The sequence below is a fragment of the Sus scrofa genome, chromosome 3 (assembly GCF_054392235.1).
Source record: "Sus scrofa isolate SSC_HxYL_T2T_F1_AM1 chromosome 3, Sscrofa_HxYL_maternal_Yorkshire_Landrace_v2.0, whole genome shotgun sequence".
Lineage (NCBI taxonomy): Eukaryota > Metazoa > Chordata > Mammalia > Artiodactyla > Suidae > Sus > Sus scrofa.
In genome coordinates, this window is record NC_139385.1 from 4,645,427 (window position 1) to 4,667,102 (window position 21,676).

The 21,676-nt window shown below is 49.1% G+C and overlaps 1 protein-coding gene across 1 annotated transcript; it reads left to right on the plus strand.

Moving 5' to 3' along the window:
- Positions 1–2,696: 2,696 nt before the first annotated feature.
- Positions 2,697–21,325, plus strand: KDELR2 (KDEL endoplasmic reticulum protein retention receptor 2). The gene is made up of 5 exons (XM_021086076.2): positions 2,697–2,900; positions 12,048–12,148; positions 15,592–15,750; positions 17,145–17,397; positions 19,263–21,325. Exons 1-5 carry the CDS (start codon positions 2,810–2,812, stop codon positions 19,295–19,297), a joined length of 639 nt encoding a protein of 212 aa, XP_020941735.1. The 5' UTR covers positions 2,697–2,809; the 3' UTR covers positions 19,298–21,325.
- The last annotated feature ends 351 nt before the right edge of the window (positions 21,326–21,676 follow it).

The window sequence follows — 21,676 nt, forward strand, 5'->3', positions numbered from 1 at the left end:
CAAAAAAATAAAAAATAAAAAGCTAATCGAGCCTCTTGCTGGTTTTGCACCCTACGACTGTCTTTCTTGGAGGTCTTGGAGCCTCTCTGCAAGGTGAACACCAAGAAGGATGGTGCCTTGCTTCCCTTGCTGTGTGGGAGTTTCGCCTCTGTACCTGGTCCCCAGTTATAACTTCCTGCTGTCAAAAAGACAGGTTTAATTTTCCTTTTGGACAAAGATGACTCTTGTGTATATGAGTTGTGTCTGCTTATCTATATAAAAGGGGAGATGTCTTTCTGTCTTTGAAATCTCTTTAGTGGATTGTCCGTGATACACAGCATAGTTTGGCTTGATCCTTATTCAGTAACAAAACTGCTTTATTCTTTTCTACATTTTTTTTTTTTTGGTCTTTTTAGGGCCACATCCGAGGCATATGGAGGTTCCCAAGCTAGGGGTCTAGCTAGCCGCCAGCCTGTGCCACAGCCACAGCAATGCCAGATCCTAGCCATGTCTGCAACCTACACCACAGCTCACGGCAACGCCAGATCGTTAACCCACTGTTCGAGGCCAGGGATCGGACCCACAACCTCATGGTTCCTAGTTGGATCCCTTTCTGCTGCGCCACAACTCCATCTTTTCTCCATTCTGAGCAGAGGTTTTACAGGGTTGGCAAGAGATTTTTTCTTTTTTCTTTTTTTGGCTGCCCCTCGGCATATGGAGTTCCTGGAGGCCAGGGATCAGATTTGAGCAGCAGTTGTGACCTGTGCCACAGCTTTGGCAACACCAGATCCTTAACCAGCTGTGCCAGAACAGGGATTGAACCTGTGTCTCAGTGCTCCAGAGGCACTGCTGATCCTGATGGGCCACAGCAACACTCAGATTTTATTTCCCTAATAGTTACATTTAAGACATCAGCTGCAGTTGCAATCATCTGAAGGCTTGACTGGGGCTGGGGTACTGATTCTGAGATAGCTCAGTCACATAGCTCTTGGCAGCTGGCCCCAGTTCCTTGCTGGCTATTTATAAGAAGACTCAGTTTCTTATCATGTGACCCTCTCCTTAGGGCTGCTTGAGTGTCCTCACGGCCAACAGCTGGCTTCTCTCAGAGTGAATTATCTGAGAAAGGAGTAGGCTAGAATGCATTTTATGACTAGTTTTGGAAGTGATAATGACATCACCTCTGCCACATTCTATTTGTTAGATGTGAGCCCACATTCAAAGTTAAGGGAGGAGATTAAGCTCCCCCTCTTAAGAGAAGTGTCAAGTAACCTGTGTATCAAAACCATGCAATACAACAAGTGCCAACAAGCTAGCTGGTGTCATCAATCCAAAAGGCATGAAGTTAGTCCTTGTGCAAGGAAACGAAAGGTGCCCTGAAAACGTGCAGCTTTTATTTTTATTTATTTATTTATTTTTGTCTTTTTGCTATTTCTTGGGCCGCTCGCGCGGCATATGGAAGTTCCTAGGCTAGGGGTCCAATCAGAGCTGTAGCCACTGGCCTACGCTAGAGCCACAGCAATGTGGGATCCGAGCCGCGTCTGCCACCTACACCACAGCTCACGGCAATGCAGGATTGTTAACCCACTGAGCAAGGGCAGACGAAACCCACAGCCTCACGGTTCCTAGTCGGATTCGTTAACCACTGCGCCATGACGGGAACTCCAGCTTTTATTTATGTATTTTTATTTGTATTTTTTTGGCCACGCCTGTAGCATGTGGAAGTTCCCAGGCCAGGGATTGAACCTGCGCCATAGCAGTGACCCGAGCCGCAGCAGTGACAACACCAGATCCTTAACTGCTAGGCCACCAGGGAACTCCCCTGCAGCTTTCATATGAAATGACTTGATTGAGGTTTTTTGAGATGTGACAACAGTCCTAATAATTTCCATGCACCATGCACTCCAGGCACCCTCTATGGACGATGTTTGAAATACAAATTACACTTTCGGCGATTCCGCACTGTCTTAAATGCTCTGATATTTGCATGAAAAACTGACATTGTCTAATATAAAGACAAACGGTAAAATTCATGATCATAATTCAAATTTTTTTCTTTAATTAGAATGACAATAAATAGCAAACAGAAAACAAGTCAGAAGGACTGCACAATAAAGGGGAAAGTTCTATATTTTAGTACATTTAACAGCACTTTCTCCTGCTTTTGACCTGAGGAACCCACGTTGTCATCTTGCACTGGGCCCCCTCAAATTCCGCAGCTCACCCTGTTTGTCAGCTTCATTCCCTTGGTAATTTCTTGTGCTTTATTTTCACATCCTTACAGACATGTTCGTTTTCTACCTAATTTTGCACTCTTTCTCAAAGAGCATCCCCAGAATGTTAAAATCTTCAGGCCCCCACATAAGCCATACCCTCCCAGCATCCACCATATCTTGAGCGATGCAATCACTAATTCCCCCCCCTTACACTTTTTCATACAGTAAACCTATAGAGCTCTTAGGATCAGTGGTGGGGGGAAATTCCTCACAAGAGAATGTCATTTCAAAAATTAAAGGAAATCGTTGGTACCCGAGTGCAAGCCGGAAACCTGGCCGGGGGAAGTGGGCCAGAAATCGGGGTCCTGGGGAGGGAGCCCGGGAGCATGCGCTCCCGCAGGGCCTGTGCTCTGGCGCGTCCCCTTTAAGGGGCGGGGCCGGGGCGGGGCTGGAGGCCGCCCGCTCTCCCAAGCTGCCCCGCGCGCGCGCGCCGGCAGTTCGGCCACGTCCCTGGCCACGTCGCGCCCGCTCTCGCCATCTTTCGCCGCTTCCTCTTCGGGGCTGCTGCAGCTGCCTGAGCCGCCGAGCCTGGGGCCACCGCTCCGACCGCCGTCGCCATGAACATCTTCCGGCTGACCGGGGACCTGTCCCACCTGGCGGCCATCGTCATCCTGCTGCTGAAGATCTGGAAGACGCGCTCCTGCGCGGGTGAGCGGCGGGCGAGGCCCTGGAGAGGCTCGGGCGCGGGGCCGGGTCGCTGGGAGGACCCGGCGACCTCGGCTGTCCCAAGCCCGCGGGCCTGCGCCGACCCGACACACCCCCTCGGCGGGCCTGGCGGGCGACCGGGCCGCGCAGGGTGGGGGGATTCTGCGGCCCCTCGGGGTGGGAGCGCAGGGCCGGGCGAGGTGTGGCGGCGCTGGGCCAGTCTCTGCTCTCGGTCGGCTCCCGAACTTGAACCGTCCGGGAGGGGGAGGCGCCAGGTGGACAGCGCGGGGCCTTGTTCTATCTGAAAAGTTGGGATCGGGGCGGGGGTCCGGCCGGCGCGCCCCCGGCCCTCGGCTTCATTGGGCGCTTCTCCGAGCGCCTAGAACGGGGGTCTCGAGATGCGCGGAGCCGGCGGATCAATGGGACGCGCGGGAGGAGGATGGGCAGGATCTCGGCGGCTGGGCCTGACGTGGCAGCTTCCCCAGCCCGGGAGGTGGAGCGGGCGCGGGGAGAGGTCACCCCGCTCCCCACCCTGCACCCTCGAGGACTGGCCTTTAGGCCAGGGTGTCCGGGCAGGCCTGTCCCTAGTGTCCTGAGTCTGGGCTTCGCCCCAGCTCTCGGGTGCAGGATCGCGCTCGCCACAGGAGGAGGAGGTATGGGGAGGTCTCTAATCGAATTTCTTGGGCAGTTAATGCTGCTTTGAGGAACGAACCAGTTTGTCAAACTCCGAGTGTCTCCCTCTAATAACGGGTTCTCTTAAACCTGCGGCGGGGCGCCGGGTACGGCAGAGGTCTCTGTGGTCTCCTGTAATTCCTCACTCCACGTCACCAGTGAGTTGGCGGCTCCCCCTTGGGGAGTACACATTTCATGCTCACATTGCTGGAAGGCAGTGAGACACTTCTTCCCCGGATAGTAGTGGTGTTTTACCTTCCATTAGCTCCAAAAGCTTAAGAATGGAGAATTTTTAAATAATTTCTTAAAATGCAATGTCTTCCTTAAACATATTTTTGATGCCACGGCCTCAGTATAACAATGTCTGATGAATTAATTAAGTTTTGTAAACAGTAAAAGATGGAATCCCAAGGGACCTGGGTGGCAGAGATAGATACAGTTTACCTACTGGGCTTCTCAACATTTTTCATCTCTAAAGTTACACCCCCCCCCCCATCTTCGACTGCTGTCTTCAGGCCTCACCTATCTCCCTGGAATATAGCTGAGATCCAGGAAGTAAGCAAAACCAAAAAAGACCTTTGAGCAATCAAAATGGATGTGACAAAGTCCATGGACTGAAACCAGCGTGTTTGACTTGGAGGTGATCTCTCAATTTACACATAGTTCTCAGGAGCTCAGGTTTCCAGTGACAGCATCGCAATTTCAGTAATTTTGATAGCTGATATTTAAGCGCTTGTTATGTACTAGGTAGTGAGCTAAGTGCCTTATATGGCTTAGCCAGCGTAGTCCTGGAAATAACCTGACGGGGCAAGTGCCATTGTCCCCATTCTGTGGACAAGGAAACTGAGTCTTAGAAAGAGAAAATTAGTGGTAGGGCCAGGATTGGAACACAGGTAATCAGGATTTAAATAAATATCTATTTGGCCTAAGTAATTTTGGTTTAAACATTTGATGCCAGGTCAGTAATTTAGGTCATTTTTTGCCACACTCAGAAAATGTTATTTTCCCCCTGCTTTATTGAGATATAATTGATATATAACATTGGATTGATTTTTGGTTTACAATGTTAAGGAATGTGTATATATTGCAAAATGAGTACCACGAGTGTAGGTAGCATCCATCACCACATATATTACGTTTTTTTCCCTGGTGGTGAAATATTTTAAGATCTAAGCAACTTTCAAATCTACAGGACACGCTTGTTAACTGCAGTCACCTGGCCTCATATGACCATCCGCAGGATTTCCTTACCTCCTAGCTGGAAGTTTGTACCTTTTGCTCAACCCCTGCCCCTGCCATGCTCAAAGATATTATTATTTTTTTTTCTTTTTTTTTTTGTCTTTCTGTCTTTTCTAGGGCATGTGGAGGTTCCCAGGGTAGGGGTCCAATTGGAGCTGTAGCCGCCGGCCTACACCAGAGCCACAGCAACACCAGATCCAAGCTGCGTCTGCGACCTACACCACGGCTCACAGCAACGCTGGATCCTTAACCCATCGAGCAAGGCCAGGGATTGAACCCGCAACCTCATGAGCTATGATGGGAACTCCCGAGATCTTATTTTTAATCTCTATTGTCACTCCAAAATCTTTGTAAAAGTCTGCTCTTTCACATGTTTCTCAGAATTCCCTTCTCTGTCAAGTCATTAAATGTGGAGACGCTATCTCCTAAACACATGTCTCAGCTAAGTAATGCTGAATATAGAATTCTTAACGGAACCTTGAGTGATAGGAGAAAGTGAGAGCGTTTGCTATTTTGTTTGTTTTTTCATATTCGCTATTTTCATTTGGGAGATTTAGGAGCATTTAGTAAAATACAAGCTACTTCAGCCAAAATGATAAGGAAGGTAAATCAAGTTAAGTGTGTGTGTTTGCCAAGTATTCCAGTAGGTCCTCAGCTCTTCTCATTGGCAGACTTAGGATCATTTTAGTTCTCACAGGTGAGACTTCCTGGCCTTGTAAAAATCAAAATCACCAAGATTATTTGTTCAGAATTAAACTCTGAATTAGACTAGCTCCCGTGTTTCGCCATCCTAAATTATAAAGTTGTTTAGAGACTTTGGAAGAGTAAGAATTTGATATGAGTTTCTCAAATAACTGGAATAGGAGACATACACATTCAGGTTGTGTTTCTCACTTTGAAAATACTGGTATTAGGGTTTGTTTTAGGATTTTGGTGCTGTAGCCTGGGAGGGCAGTGGCACCCATGGCATGTGGAATTTCCTGGGCCAGGGATCAAACCCCGGGCCACAGCAGCGACCAGAGCCACTGCAGTAACAAGGCGGGATCAGTAACCTGCTGAGCCACAGGAGCGTGTCTGCCACTGTCATTACTGGGGCGGTGCCCAGATGAAATGTTTCTCATCTTTCTGAGCTACGCTTGCTGCGGGAACCACAGTTTGCTCAAGTTACCACTTTGTTTTCCCACACACTGACCTGGGTGGCATTGGGATCCAGCCTTGGTTTGTAGCTGAAGAACTTCCTGTCTGTGTTTTCCGATGGGCTGCGAGAATTTTTAAGCACTGCAGCTACTGTGTTAAAGCTACTAGTGGACTTTGGAGTTCCCATCGTGGCGCAGGGGTTAACGAACCCAACTAGGAACGGTGAAGTTCCCACGATGGGAACTCTAAAGTCCACTAGCAGCTTTAACACAGTAGCTGCAGTGCTTAAACCCGATGAGGTTGCGGGTTCGATCCCTGGTCCTGCTCAGTGGGTTAAGGATCCGGCATTGCCGTGAGCTGTGGTGTAGGTCGCAGGCGGGCCTCAGATCCTGCACTGCTGTGGCTGGGGTGTAGGCCAGCAGCTGTAGCTCCAATTAGACCCCTAGCCTGGGAATCTCCATATGCTGCAGGTGTGGCCCTAGAAAAGACACACACACAAAAAGCTACTAGTTCCCGCAATGGTTAACGAATCTGACTAGGAACCATGAGGTTGCGGGTTCAATCCCTGGCCTTGCTCAGTGGGTTAAGGATCCGGAGTTGCCGTGAGCTATGGTGTAGGTTGTCGATGTAGCTCAGATCCTGCGTTGCTGTGGCTCTGGCGTAGGCTGGTGGCTACAGCTCCAATTAGACCCCTAGCCTGGGAACCTCCATATGCTGCGGGAGCAGCTCAAGAAAAGGCAAAAAGACAAAAAACGTAAAAAATTAAAAAAAAAAAATTAAGGAAGCTACTAGTGGAGTTCTTCTGAGATCCCCAGCTCCCAGCCAGCCTCCCAGCCCTCCCCTTCCCTCCTCCACTTGTTGCTTCGACCTTTGTTAGCTGCTGTCCTGTAAGTGGCAGGTCTTTCATCCTGCCAAACGTGCCAGTAACGTACAGTGCCCCTGCATTTCTTGTAATTGGACACTCTGTATTTTTCACACTCGGGGAGAGCACCTCATCTTTTATTGTCCTTAGTACTTCAGGAAGCTTGTGCCTCCCGTTCCCAGCCCCCTCTTAGTAGCAGCTGTCACCTCTGCTCTTTTGAGTGCCAGTCTCCTGTGTCATTATTGCTGTCCCTCGCCGACCACTCAGCATGTGCCAGGCACTGGGGACACAGTTTGGAGCAGCAGCTTGTCGCTGCCAAAAGTCTCTGCTCCCAAGAAAGCTGCAACTTAGTTGATAAGACGTCTATACCAAGATAAAAATACAGGGTATCAAACTCCATAGGGAGTAAATGCTGTGGCTGTGAAGTGGCAAGAAAGACCCCACGGGAGGGTCTGAGACTTCGGTGAAGAAAAGTGTGAAACTAGGCTGATGGGCGTAGATGACCGCAGTGTATGTTCCCGCCGCGGTCCTGGACAGGACCAGGCAGGCCGGTGAGGAGGCAAGACGCTGCCTATCCCCAGATTTATTGACTGATTCCGACTGTCATCACAGTCAAAGCCAAGAAACTGGGAGAAATACTCTGCAGTAAGTCTCAGTGACCGGGCTCCCCCCCACCACCACCCGGTGGCCTAGCAGTTAAGGATCCGACGTCACTGCTATGGTTCCATCCCTGGCCTGGCCAAAAAGAATTCCAAGTGACAGACAGTAGGTTAATATCCATAGTAAAATACTCCTACAAATTAAGAAAACAAACCTGTATGATTGGGTCATTTTGCTGTACAGCAGAAATTGGTACAACATTGTAAACCAACTGTACTCTAATAAAAAAGTAAAACAGAACAACACAAAACAAACCTGATAGAAAAATGGGCAAAGTTGGCAGTTCACAAAAGAATAATAGAAGGCCAGTTAAGTGTGAAAGAATGCCATCTCACTCATAGCTAGGAACTTGGGCAGTAGGACAGCAGTGCATGCCATCCTTTGCCCGCTGAGTGGGAGAGAGTCCAGGGTTTAGGATACAGGCAAGGGTGTGAGGCACAGGGTAGTCTCGTCTAGTGTTAGTGAATGTATCAGTTGGCACAGCCCATGCAGGCAAGTGTTCATGTATTTTATCCTAGCATTTCTAGGGAATTTGAACTGCAGATACTGTCATGCACATGAGCAAACTATATATAGATATAAAGATGTTTATTGTACCTAAATAAGTGTAAAACACAGTTGATGGATGAAAAGACATTCATGTGGTATATATGAGAACAAAAATTGTACACGACCCAAATATTCATTAATGGGGGGGCTGGTCACACAAATGTTGGTACATTCACACTGTGGAACACTATGCAGCCATGAAAAAGGATGAGCTAAAAGTATGAACAGAAGATGTATCTGAGATATTCAGTTTGAAAAGCAAATTGTAAAGCGAGAGATTGTGCACGGCCCTTCAATAAGGGGCAGGTGTGTGTGGACACACGAGGCAAGGGGCTTTAAAAAAAAAAAAAAAAAGCCTGGAAAGTTGCACTTAAAATGGAGGTAGGAGGGGTATTTAAAAGGTCCTTTTGGCTTTTACTCCATATATTTCAGCCCAGTTGGTATTTTTAATAAAACAGCATGAATTCCTCTGAAAATAAGAAAAAATGGCAAAGCAATACATAGTAAAAAGCTGTTATTAAGTATATGTAGTGTGGTAGGTATAGTAAAAACAAGGTTTTCCAGGAGTTCCCGTTGTGGTGCAGTGGTTAACAAATCTGAGTAGGAACCATGAGGTTGCGGGTTCGATCCCTGCCCTTGCTCAGTGGGTTAAGGATCTGGCGTTGCCATGAGCTGTGGTGTGGGTCACAGATGTGGCTGGGATCTGACATTGCTCTGGCTCTGGCGTAGGCAGGTGGCTACAGCTCTGATTGGACCCCTAGCCTGGGAATCTCCATATGCCGCGAGAGTGGCCCTAGAAAAAAGGCAAAAAGACAAAAAAAAAAAAAGCAGGTTTTCCTACAGTCCCACAGTTTGGTCTAATTTGTCCCCCTTAAGGGGCCAGGTATGTCATGGGCCCTGGCTCACCTGGAGTGTGCGGGGCCTGAGCTTGGACCTACCCTCTGCCTCCAAAGCCTCTCTTTCCCTCGGTCACAAGAGCTGTGTTAAGAGTCAGTGGCCGACTGCGGGGCTGCTAGTTCAAGGGTAAATCCGTGGCTTTTCAGAGTGATTCTGGACCCTTGGAGACAGCGGGTCAGAGCACGGCGCCCAGGATCCTGTCGAATGCTGCGGGCGGATTATCCTCATGGTCTGACCTGCGGTGCTTGCTCGCCCGCCAGCTGTTGCCAGGACAAAAATAATTCGTGGGAGGCTTTTCCGCTTGTTTGAGGGCTCTCTTCTGCACACCAGTGCGAATGTGAGAAATGCACTTTTGACCTGCAGCTTAATTTAAAGTAGTGTACACTGGATTATTTAGTTGTCTGCCTTTACTAAACTTAACTTGGTCCAGGGAGGAAAGGCGGGGGTGGTGTTCAGTTTAATGACTGGTTTCCACCTGCAAGTTATACTCCCTGGTGTGCATGTTTGGTGCATTTGCTGTTGGGTGTGAGTCTTCTCGAGAGCTTGTTCCCGGATAGCAAAGAGCCTTCGAGTGCTGAGGTCAAAACGCAGGGAGCCCCTCTGGCTCCAGAGCCAGTGTTCCCCCTGGAAGGAGATTCCCGCCCCTGCCTGCCCTGTCCTCCCCGGGATCCCTGCCTTCCTGAGGAGGCAGAATAGCTGTTCTGTTTTAAAGGGAAAAGCTGCCACCTGCTCGGCAGGATCTCAAGCCAGGAAGAATAGGGTGGTGCTATAAGGATGCTCAGATTTCCATCGAGGCAGCTCCCGCATGGCTTCTGCACCAGGGGGCAAGCTGCTGGTCTTCTCCTCCCCCGCTCTGGCTGGCAGTAAATCAGGGCAGAGCCCAGAGCCCACCCCCTATTTATGGGCACAGAGACACAGTGTGACCTAGAAACTCGTCGGAGGTGTTAGCCCAAAATACCATAAAATGAGAAAGTAGCCCCATGACATTGAGAATAAAAATGAATTACATTTTTTTGTTGTTGTTCATTCAGCAGCTATTTTCTGGGCCCTGCTGTGTGTCAGGCCCAGTGCGCCACACAGAATTGAGAATGAAATAAGGCCCGACCCCGGCCTTTGGAGAGCTCTGTGTCTGGCGGAGGTAGGCGAGAGGGGGGCAGGCAACGGGATAATCGCAGTATATATATAAGTCCTGCAACAGGAGCTGGGGCAGCAGCTGGCATGAAGTAGTTCCCATTATATACTTGCTGAACGAACAGCACTGAGGGAGGGTGTCTTCAAAGCCGACTTCCCAGAGGAAGTGATATGTGAATTGAGTCGCAGAGGGGCGTGGTACAGGCAGTGCGATAGCCCCTGGTTTTTAGTACAGGCATGCTGAAAAGGAGGACAGATTTCAACTTTGCCTGGCTTCCAAAGTTCCATTAGAATAAACCCTTTGCAGCAAAATCTGCCGGTGTTTATCCTATAATTTTTTTTAATTAAAATATTGGAAAGAACCAGAAGTTCCCCTTGTGGCTCAGCGGTGACAAACCCGGCTAGCATCCATGAGGATGCGGGTTTGATCCCTGACCCTGCTCGGGTTGCTGGGAGCTGTAGTGTGGGTCACAGGTGCAGCAGCTTGGATCTGGCATTACCATGGCTGCGGTGTAAGCTGGTGGCTACGGCACTGATTGGACCCCTAGCCTGGGAACTTCCATATGCTGTGGGTGTGGCCCTAAAAAAAACAAAAAAACAACTGTCCTTTCTCCCCTTATCTTGTCTTCTCTCTCCCACGTCCTCTACGTCAATGGCAGCCTCGTTGTTTCTCCTTGGAACGTTGATCTTCCATAAGGAAAAAAAATGTGTTCCCTGTTACCGGGGCAAAGGCTGTAAGGGGCAAGCTTGCTGGCTCTGTCTCCACCTTTGGCCTTTGAAACTGGTTACTACTGATGGGTCCAGGACGGTAGAGTCAACTTTTTCTTCAACTTTTATTTAGATGTTTTTGTAAGTAGGCCGGAGGGGCAATTATTCACACCCAGAAAGTGGCATTTTTAGATCCAGGCTTTTTGTTTCTACGAACTCTAAAATTGTTTTCTAAAATAGTGTTTTTTTGTAAACTATCATTTAAAACAATGTGATTTTCACATTTTGGAATAATGTCACTCATGGTTGGGTGCAGTGACATATCTGCTAAATACAGGCTTGCCTGAATGTCTGATGGTGTGAAGACGCAATGGAGACGGGGTGGACGGGTTCTGACACCTGGTAGGTTCTTTTTCCTTCAGGAACTCACTCTTTCTCCAACATCTGAAACCCGTAGTTCACATCCTTTGTCTGATGATATTTGGCCAAATGCGGATGTCAGGTGCACTCTGTGTGACCTTCTGGATGTTCCCAGCTGGGTCTCCATGTGCCACCCAGTGCTCTGCCGGTCGGGTGGCGATTGGACGTGGAGACAGTTCCAGGATATCAAAACTGCTGCTTTGGAAAGACTAGCAGGTCCCCACCCTCTTGTTGCCATGGTGCCCGGGAACATTCTTGTGTGACTCGGAGGTTGGTTGTGTGATCAATCTAAGAGGTGGAATTTTTGAAAAATTTTCACCTGTCCAAGTAAGTACTGTCCTCAGCCAGCAGCCGCCTCGGGAGGCCGTGCCAGGCCCGGAGGAACTGCTGGTCACACTTTCCCCCGAGGCAGCCTCTCCCACTTGGTTCCTCACCTCCTTAAATCCAGTGAGAGTCCAACTCCATCCTCGAAAGATTTGTCACCATGGGGAACGGTTTTACAATGGGAAGCTGCTGGAGGCAACGGACCGCTTACAGCACTAAATAACAGCAAAATTTTTGAAATAAATTTACTCCTCCTCGGAGATATTTGAGAAGTGTACCGTGCGTCCTGGGGTATTGATGCTGGCATTGGTAGGTCACTGTCCTGCAGTCGCCCATCAGCGAAGGGCAAAAGGCGGTTAGAACCTGCCTGAACGCGTGCGCTGGGGAACGTCGAGGGGAGGAAAAACCGAAAGTGCCCGCGGGTACTGCGCGTCGGCTCAGATGTCAGCTCTGGCCCCGGTGCCCCGCTCTGCAGTGCGGCTCCAGCGCGGGGTCGTGCCGAAGAGTGATCCTCTTCCAGGCCCCTCTAACCCTTTCCTTTTGTCCTTTAGGTATTTCTGGGAAAAGCCAGCTTCTGTTTGCACTGGTCTTCACAACACGTTACCTGGATCTTTTTACTTCATTTATTTCATTATATAACACGTCTATGAAGGTATGGTATGGCGCCCAACCGAATGGATTTTCTCCGTAATTCGCAGGCTTCTGTAATCAAACTGTTTAAGTGTAATTAAACTGTCCCCTGTGCACTTAATTAAGCATCTTCAAGAATAACGTCTTGAAGTTCCCTGGTGGCCCAGCAGGTTAAGGATCTGGGATTGCCACTGCTGTGGCGCAGGTTCCATCCCTGGCCCGGGAACTTCTGCATGCCATAGGTACAGCCAAAAAAATTTTAAAAAGGAAGACTGCCTAAATATGCTGATCTAGACTTAAGCACTGTTAAACCCCCCAGAACATAAAACTGGGAATAAAGTGTTACCACTGAGCATATTTTTTTCTGTTTGGAAGCAGTACTAAAGTGCTTTGCACTTGGAGATGTTTTAGTTCCTCAACTGTGATAAATTTCTAAAGCACTTGAAAACCCTATAAGAGGGGTGACAATTATATTTCCAAGGAGTGGGAAATTACAATCATAGACTTGCTGAGAAAACCAGCAGGTTGGTTCAGAGCGAGAAGCGAAAGCCGGGTTCCTCACTGCCCAGCCCTATCCTGTTGCTCCATGAGGTGTTCCGTCTTTGGTGTTTTTACTGTGCTTAAAAACATCTATACCATAATTTACTTAATACGGTTTTCAGGAGTTCCCATCCTGGCCCAGCGGTAACGAACCCCATTAGCATCCATGAGGACGAGGGTTCGATTCCTGGCCTTGCTCAGTGGGTTAAGGATCAAGCGTTGCCATGAGCTGTGGTGTAGGTCACAGATGGGGCTCAGATCCCACAGCGTTGTTGTAGCTGTGGTGTGGGCCGGCAGCTGCAGCTCCAGTTGGACCCCTAGCCTAAGAACTTCCATTTGCATCCCTAAAAAAGAAAAAAAAAAAAAAAAGCGTGTGTGTATATATATATGGTTTTCAAACCCTTTACCATATCCATGACATGTCTGGTGTTCTATTTTTCGTAATTCACATGAATACAAATGTATAACCATCAAAATGCAGAATGTTTGCATACCACCTGGCATCCTGTGTCCCACCAGCGTGCCATGCTCCCTGCTTAAGCTGCCTCAGTTCTTTCCCACAGGCAGTGGGCTCCCACTTGGTGAACCCCCTAGGGCACACTGGGAGCGGCGGACACAGGCAGCCCGCATGGTCTGGCGGGCCGTGGTAGACCGATCACAGCAGTTCTGTTTGCGGTTGGTGCTGTGAAGAAGTGCGGGCTTTCAGGATGTGTGAAGGGTGTCTCATTGCATTCATTCGTTCATTCTTCCGATGCTTAGCGAGCGACTTTGTGCTGGACGCTTGGTAGACGCTTGGTCATGGGCACCCAGGAAAGTCAGGTTTAAGCCAGCGCCATTGGCATGATATTAAAACAGTTCCCCCAACACTGTGTGTTCAAAGGCATTTTTATAAGCGTGGGTCAAAGTAGACAAAGCCGTATTTGAGCCTGTGGTCTTTACTAAGAAGCAAACTTGTGTTACCTGTAAGTCATTCCATTGTTCATTACCAAGGGATGGGAGCCTCGTCGTCAGGAAATAATTAGCTTTTACTCACAAATGGCGAGGTCCTTGCTTGCGGTCCAGGCAGGTTAGAACTGCAGCCGTCAGAGGTGTGTGAGCAAGACTCCTCTTCCCTCCCCCTCAGCACGCACGGCTTCCAGAGGAATCCTTGCTCGCTTAATTGTAGCTTCCAAGCACTACGTCCTGCAGATCAGGCGAGTGAGAGCCACGTTTTATGTGTGCCCAGCTTTTACTTGAAATGCCAGGCAGTGGGGAGAAAGTAACTGCTTTCCCCAGTGGCGGCTGAAGCCTGGGCTGGCGGGGGCAGGGGCCTCTGTCCATAGATGGGATTTGTGTGTACATGTAGGTTACATCTTATTTTATTCACGTACGTAGACTTGTGTGTAGCGAGAAGTCCTGTGACAGCGCGCGAGTGTTCCTTGTCCCTGAGTGTGTGCTGAGGAGCGAGCGGGGTGTGTGTGACTTCTTCAGCGTGTGAGTGTGAACAACAGCGTGGATGTTTTGTTGACTGTTTATTTGCAAGTTAACTTCATGAGAAGCTGCCAGGGACAGGAGTTCCCTGGTGGTTCAGCAGGTGAAGGATGCGGTGCTGTCACTGCTGTGAATTTCCACATGCTTTAGGCGAGGCCAAAAAAAAAAGATGCCAGGAACAGTTTAGTGTCTTAGTTTTGTTTTGTTTTTAAGCATATGAGGACTTGATGGTGGCTCTCATTTTCTTATTAAGTCCTTTTGCCCAAATGTTTTCCTAATTGAGTTTCACAGGTTGGCTTTTCTGAAGAGAAGTGGTACCAGACAGTGCAGCTCCTCTCCCAGTTGTCTGTGTTGATGGCCTAAAACTGCTCTTTAGTCCTTGAGCCTAAAATTAGGCGGCCTGGTGTAATTTCAGAAGGTTGGGCTTTTTCCTTAGGTTCAGTGAATACATAGTGTTTCACCTTTCGAATGTGAAGGAACGGATAGCTAAATGGTAAACCCTCGCACAGCTGCATGGCTGGGTGAACGTGAGGCAGCAGTGTTTGACAAATCATCTCCTTTGGGCTTTTTCTTTTCTTATGTTACCAGACAAAACTGCATAGTAACACTGAATGTTCAGTGTTAGAGTAACGCAGTACAAGTTAAAAGCGTCACTGTAGTTTAACATGAGTTCCATTGTCTGTCTCATCTTTAGATGCAGCACTAGCTCAGAAATGCCATCAGGAAAGGCGTTGGTTTTGGACTGCTTTGCACTTCATGTTCCCTTGTTTTCTAAAGCTACTATGTAATAGTTTAAAATGAGACTGAAAATACGTTCTCGGCAGTTCCATATGAAGTTCCACTTACACCTGACCTGTGGTCCAGCAGTCCCACTCCTAGGTACTTACCCAAGGGAAGTGGAAACTTTGACTCATGGAAAAGCCTGTACCCCAGTGGTCGCAGCGGCTCTATCCACCCTCCCCCCCCCCCCCCCAGCTGGAAACAACCCACTTGCTCTTTAACTGGTCGGGGGGTGAACAGCTGTGGTACCCAGTCATGGGCTGATGCTTCAGAATACGGAGGGACCAGTTCCTAATACACATGGCACCACGAACTCAGATCACGATGCTTACTGAGAGAAGCTGGTCTTAAAGATGACATACCGACTCTAGAAAAGGCAGACCCCTCAGGGACCAAGAACACATCAGTGACTGCCGGAGCTCAGTCCGGGGGGAAGGCTTGGCGCTGCAGGGGCGGCATGAGGGCGTCTGCAGAGGCTGTGATGGGACTGGTCTGTGTCTGGATTCTGGTAGTGCTTGTGTGGCTTATAGAACTGTACACCCCCCAAAGTGAATCTTACTGTATTTAAGTTGAAATTAAAAATAAATAGACACACATATGGACGATGTAGAAAGCCAAGAGAGTTGGAACAATTGCAAGGTGTTGGTAACCCAGTATTTCTTCTTGTCTTTTCAGCTCATCTACATTGCCTGCTCCTATGCCACCGTGTACCTGATCTACATGAAATTTAAGGCAACCTACGACGGAAATCATGATACCTTCCGAGTGGAGTTTCTGGTGGTCCCTGTGGGAGGCCTCTCGTTTCTAGTCAATCACGATTTCTCTCCTCTTGAGGTTAGTTAAGAGGTTATTTAGTAGTCGTGTAGTTCCCTAGGGAGGTAGGCCTGTTTGCAGATGATCTGGGGTCATTTGGTTTCATTCCTTTTGTTGCTGTTGTTTGGCAAGCACCTGGCGCAGCATACACTGTGTGACACAAAAAATTGTGGACGGGAATTAAGCACCCAGTTTAGACACTCATGTGGGTGTCTGCTGAATATAAACTTGGGGGGTTCCGTGGTGACTTGGGTTAAGGCTCTGGCATTATCACTGCTGTGGCTTGAGGCACTGCTGTGGTGTGGTTTCACACTGCTGTGGCCTGGGAACTTCTGCATGTCGCTGCTGTGGCTAAAAAAACAAAAAAGAATATAAACTTGGCTTCTCTGATACTATGCAAAGTGCCCTGCCTGTCCGTTTGAAGAACCTGGTTTTCTCCCCACCTTTTTTTTTGACTTGTTTTCAGGGCCACACCAGCGGCACATGGAAGTTCCCAGGCCAGGGGTCGAATCGGAGCTACAGCTGCCGGCCTGCACCACAGCCACAGCAATGTCGGATCTGAGCTGTGTCTGCAACCTACATCACAGCGTAGGGCAACACCAGATCCCTGACCCACTGAGTGAGGCCAGGGATCGAACCCGCATCGTCATGGATACTAGTCAGATTGATTTCTGCTGTGCCACAACGGGAACTCCCTGCTCTGCTTTTGTCTCCTCTTGGTGTACGGGCACAGCTCACTGATGCCGTGTCCGTGAGTCCCTTAAGCGGCTCTGCTGGGCTCATCTCCAGGGAGTGAGGCTGGTGTGCAGGGCCTGCTCCTGAGCGCTCTGTCCGTCCTGAGCATCCTGGGGCTGATGCAGTCACTGAGCGATGGAGAGCGGCTGAGGTACAGGGCGCACCTTGGTTTTGAGACACCCCGGGGATGACTCGCAAGTCCTTTTGTCAGCTTGAATGAAGTGCTGTGTTGAGCAGAGCGTTTACATAATTACAACTCTGGCTTCTTTTGATGTAACCTTATGCCCCAAAGCCTGAAGAACAAGACAAATAGTGGGGGAGGAAAACAGCAGGGAGGGGGACCCACTCAGGGTTGAGTAGGGACCCCGTTCAGAGTGGGATAGGCGTTTGCAGGACGGAACATCATCTGCGTAGAGTCCCAAGATGGTAGAGGGAGGAAGGCCGCGTGGGAGCAGCAGGCGATGAGAGCTCCAGGAGGTGGGCGCGGCCGGGTTTCCTGCGGTCCCTGGAAGCCTTCTCCTTGTCGCTTCCGTGTCTGAGTTACCAGGTTGCGAGGCTGCTCTCTCCCGGGCTCGGGTGCCCGGGCTCCCTGCCGCGCGTGCCGCCTTGCAGTGACGCAGGGGTGTCTCCTGCGACCGCGGGCGGGGCCCTGGCCGTTGACCCCGCGCTCTCTCCCGCAGATTCTGTGGACCTTCTCCATCTACCTTGAGTCCGTGGCTATCCTGCCACAGCTCTTCATGATCAGCAAGACGGGGGAGGCGGAGACCATCACCACCCACTACCTGTTCTTCCTGGGCCTCTACCGCGCCTTGTACCTCGTCAACTGGATCTGGCGCTTCTACTTCGAGGGCTTCTTCGACCTCATTGCCGTGGTGGCCGGCGTTGTCCAGACCATCCTGTACTGCGACTTCTTCTACTTGTACATCACAAAAGGTGCGTCGGGCATTCCCCACGTGGTGCAGCCGGTTAAGGATCCGGCGTTGCCGCCGCTGTGGCTCAGATTCGAGCCACCCCCCCCCACCCCCCAACACAAAAGGGCACGTGTGCCTGCTGTGGTCTGTGCCCTGTGCTCTTTGAGGAGCCCCCTTGCCCAGCGTGCCCCTGATCGGACACTGGCTCACGAAGCAGGTCGGGCTTCAGGAGAACATTGTGGTGACCGAAAGTGACATCCTGGGTCGGGGTTGGCAGTCTGTCTTTTTTCCTTTGCTGTAGCTTTATTGTTTGTCTGCAGTGACACACTTCACTGTAAAATCAGCCAGAGCTACTAATTCTGAAAACAGTCACCCCAGATCCTCCCGCTCGGTGATGGGGATTTTATTGTTAATGTTTCAGTAAGTGTAATGACTTAATGGTACATGATGTAAGCTCTACTTGCTATTCTGCCATCAGCTTTTTTTTTCCCTTAAATATCTGCTTTTTTTGTTTGTTTGTTTTTGCCACAGCCATGGCATGGGGAAATCCCTGACCAGGGATCGAACCCATGCCATACGTGTGGCCTGCACCAAGGCAGGATCCTTAACCAGACGCACCACACAGGAACTTCGGTCTGCATCATTCCTAGCAGCCGTAGAGTATTTCATTATGTGTGTTACTGTAATTTACTTACTCAGCCCCCTATTGATGATGAGTATTTGGGCTGTTACTGGTTTGCTGCTGTTAAAGCCAGTGCAGAAATCAGCATCCTTGTATATGTATATTTTTGTATCTATATGAACAGAAGATACGTGACCTTCACAAAAATCTGATGAAAGCCATGGTCTTTGCTCAGGAAACAATGCACATTTGTACATATGCACACAAACATCCACATTTAGTTTTAGAGAATTCAGGAGCCCCTGTAACCCGGCCACAGACCCCCAGCTAAAAATCATCGCCATATAGTGAAATCCCTAAAGATGAAATTGCTAGGTATAGGGCATGTGTACCTTTTTTTTCTCCCCCTTGCTTTTTAGGGCCGCACCTGTGGCATGCGAAGTTCCCAGCCTGGGCTAGAGGTTGCCGGAGCTGCAGCTGCTGGCCTACACCACAGGCCACAGCCGTGCGTGGTCTGAGCCGCATCTGTGACCTACGCCGCAGCTCATGGCAACGCCAGATACTTAACCCAGTGAGTGAGGCCAGGGATGGGACCCGCATCTTCATGGACAGCGGTCCTTTTCATTACCAGCGAGCCATCAGGGGATCTCCAAGGGCATTTGCATCTCAGCTCTTTTTTTTAATACCCAGAGTTTCACAAGTTATATTTCAGTGTATGTCGATTAAGGGAGAAAGTCATGATAACAAAGAGTTGGGGTGCCCGTCGTGGCTCAGTGGTAATGAACCCGACCTGGATCCATGAGGTTGCAGGTTCGATCCCTGGCCTCGCTCAGTGGGTTAAGGATCCGGCATTGCTGTGAGCTGTAGTGTAGGCCGGCCGCTGCAGCTCCCATTAGACCCCTAGCCTGGGAAGCTCCATATGCCATGGATGTCACCCTAAAAAGACAAAATAAGTAAATCAAAACAAAGAGCTGCTATGAATTGAGTGGCCATCTGAGTTGAATTCGTATTTTTAAATTCCACTGCTGTGGCATCCAGATACACAAAGAAAACTCCAGCCTGGCTGTGTAGGACATTTTCACAGTTCACAGACGCCAAAATCAGATGAGCGTTGCTTGTCAAAAGCCTCTTTCCGTGGACCTTACTGTGTAGCCCCTTGTGCAGGCGTGTACCGCAGGCAGGCGCGCAGGGCTGGGGAGGAGGAACCTGGGAGCTGGTTGGGATCCGTAACCTTTGGTCTTCTCGCCCTCCCTTTACCCTTCCAGTCCTCAAGGGGAAGAAGCTCAGTCTGCCAGCCTAAGTGCCAAAGACCATCACCAGCATCTGCCCTTCAGGTGCTCGGACAGGATTCTTACCACAGCAGAGGCACAAGATGCTTGACACGGAACATCAGAAACGCCACTCTTCTGTTGCAGATGGTCACCGTGGCTCTGTGCGAACCCAGAGGGAAAGAACCAGAAGGTTTCTGTTTAATGCATCTTGCCTTATCTTTTTTTATTACTATGTACAAAGATTTTTTTACACAAAGAAACTTAATGCTGTATTAATAAATTCAGTGTGTAGCTTCAATTGGGGTAGTTGCAAAAGTGAAGGTTTCGTGAGGAATAAGTGCAAACTTTTTTTTTTTTTTTTTTAATTCTTGGAAATTCTTGATTCTTTGTGTCTGCAATGAAATTGTACTCCTTGACAGTTGGTAGATCATATATTCCTCCATCGCTCAGACTCGCATTCCACTCTATTTATTTTTTTGCCAAAAGACAAGGTATCTTTGAAATTCGAGACACTACGTCCCATTCGATGCAGTTGTTCCCAGGTCTTCCACCTGATGTGGAAAGCCTTCCTTGGACGTCACAGCACTACAGTTCAGCCTGCTAAGGATGGCTTGCAAGTCTCCAGGTTTTCATTACCAACCCCTTAGGCTTCTGAATGTAGGTGGAGTCTCACGTAGGGGTCACCAAAGGTGTCTGCTGTCCTCCGCTGCCTAGAAGCATCGGTTTGAGACTGTCCCAAGGGTGTCGGGGATTCGGTGACAGGGGCCCTGGGCTGCTTGCCGTCTGAGCGTGGGCTGCGAGAGACATTCCTGATTTTGCATCTTGGACTCCTCTAAGGAATGGAACACAAGTAGTTACCTGTCACTTTAACATTTCCCATTCCAGAAGATTCCTACAACCATGTCCATGCTCAGATTCGAATGTTGTTGACTAGCCACACTGTGGATAGCAAAATGATTGACCTTTTAAAAAACTGGCAGCCGCACTTGCCATTCTTTTTACTCTGACTTTTGTTTTTATTTTTTGTTTTGTTTTTACTGAGCTCTTGCATGATTTATCTTGTGTTACCATCCTAAATAAATGTTTTATTAAACATAGAATAAACTGTCTTTTTTTTAATGAATCAGGCTTTTGGAACAGCCTGTGTTAGGATGGCTGTTTTGGATTTTCAGTTGGCAACAAAAGCTCTCCCTGGGGCTGCAAACGTTTGCTCTCCACTTAATAATCTAAAACTTTTTGTAACTTTTGTAAGAATTGGAATTTCCCTCCTTATTTTGCTGTCATATCAATTTGCTGCATTTTTTTTTTATTTCTGTGAAAACCGTAGACTTTGTTTTTATGTGATGCCCCGTAAATGTTAAAGTGTTGAATACTAACAGTGTTTATTCCAAGAAGAAAGATGTAGTAGTTTTGCTTGCCACATTAAAGTATCTTGTGGAGGAAGGGAGCTGGATGGGGTTTATTTTGATCAGTGTGTCTCTTAATAGCTTTCTAAATAGGTGGTGTCACTGCACAGCTTAACCTGCTGTCTTCCTCGCTCTCATCTTGCTCTCCCTCCCCGCCCGGCCTCACACCTTTGCTTTTGGGTATCAGGGTGTCTTTCCAGCATCCCAGCCTTGGTTTAGTCTGTGTTTTTATCCTCTTTGGAAGATGTCGATAGCGTGAAGGAAGGGTGAGAAATCCTGTCCTAAGGGGAGCAGACTCCTTGCTGCCCAAACTGGAGGTGGGTAGGGGGCTCACACCTGCTCTTGTGCCTGTACATAACACGCAAGCTGGCATCGGTCCTTGGAGAGGACAGTGCACAGAGCACGCCACCTGATGTATGAAGCGCCAGTGCCTCCGTCAGTCATTCTGCCCAAGTGAAAATAAAGTGGACTCGGCCGTTGCCACCACCAGGGTGACCTCCTCAGAGGTGCCCGAGGGGAGCGCGGGACTGGGGCAGCGGCGGCGGCAGCCTCCCCGCACACGCTGGAAGCAGAGGCACTGTGTGATGCGCCTCACGAAGCACTGTTTCAGAATTGCTCTCACTTCCTGAATAAAGGTTATCAGGTAATTCATATATTTTATCGAGCTGTTTTATTTGTGTGAATTTTTCTTTTCATGTAAAAAGCATAAAGAGAAATGACGCAAAGGTAACGCATTTGCCCACTGAGTACCTGAAACGCTGCTGCTGCTGCTGCTGCTGCTCCTCGCGGACACACATCCATTCTCTGTCCAGGTTCAGCCACGGTGCTTCCTGCTTCCTTTTGGTCTGGGCACAGGGAGAAGTGGGGGGAGGATCCAGCCCAGCCTTTCCAGAGATGCCGACAGGTTGGACGGTTTCCTGGAAGGGTCAAGCGGAGGCTCTGTATCCATAGAAATCCTAAGTGCTTTGTGGGAACCCCACCCTCTAGCTCTGACCTTGGATT

Bases quoted from the DNA above. Each gene is read 5' to 3' on its own strand.
- KDELR2 (XM_021086076.2), top strand. From the start codon at position 2,810: ATGAACATCTTCCGGCTGACCGGGGACCTGTCCCACCTGGCGGCCATC. The intron at 15,751-17,144 runs GTTAGTTAAGAG...TCTCTCCCGCAG, and splicing joins ACGATTTCTCTCCTCTTGAG to ATTCTGTGGACCTTCTCCAT. The intron at 17,398-19,262 runs GTGCGTCGGGCA...TTACCCTTCCAG, and splicing joins CTACTTGTACATCACAAAAG to TCCTCAAGGGGAAGAAGCTC.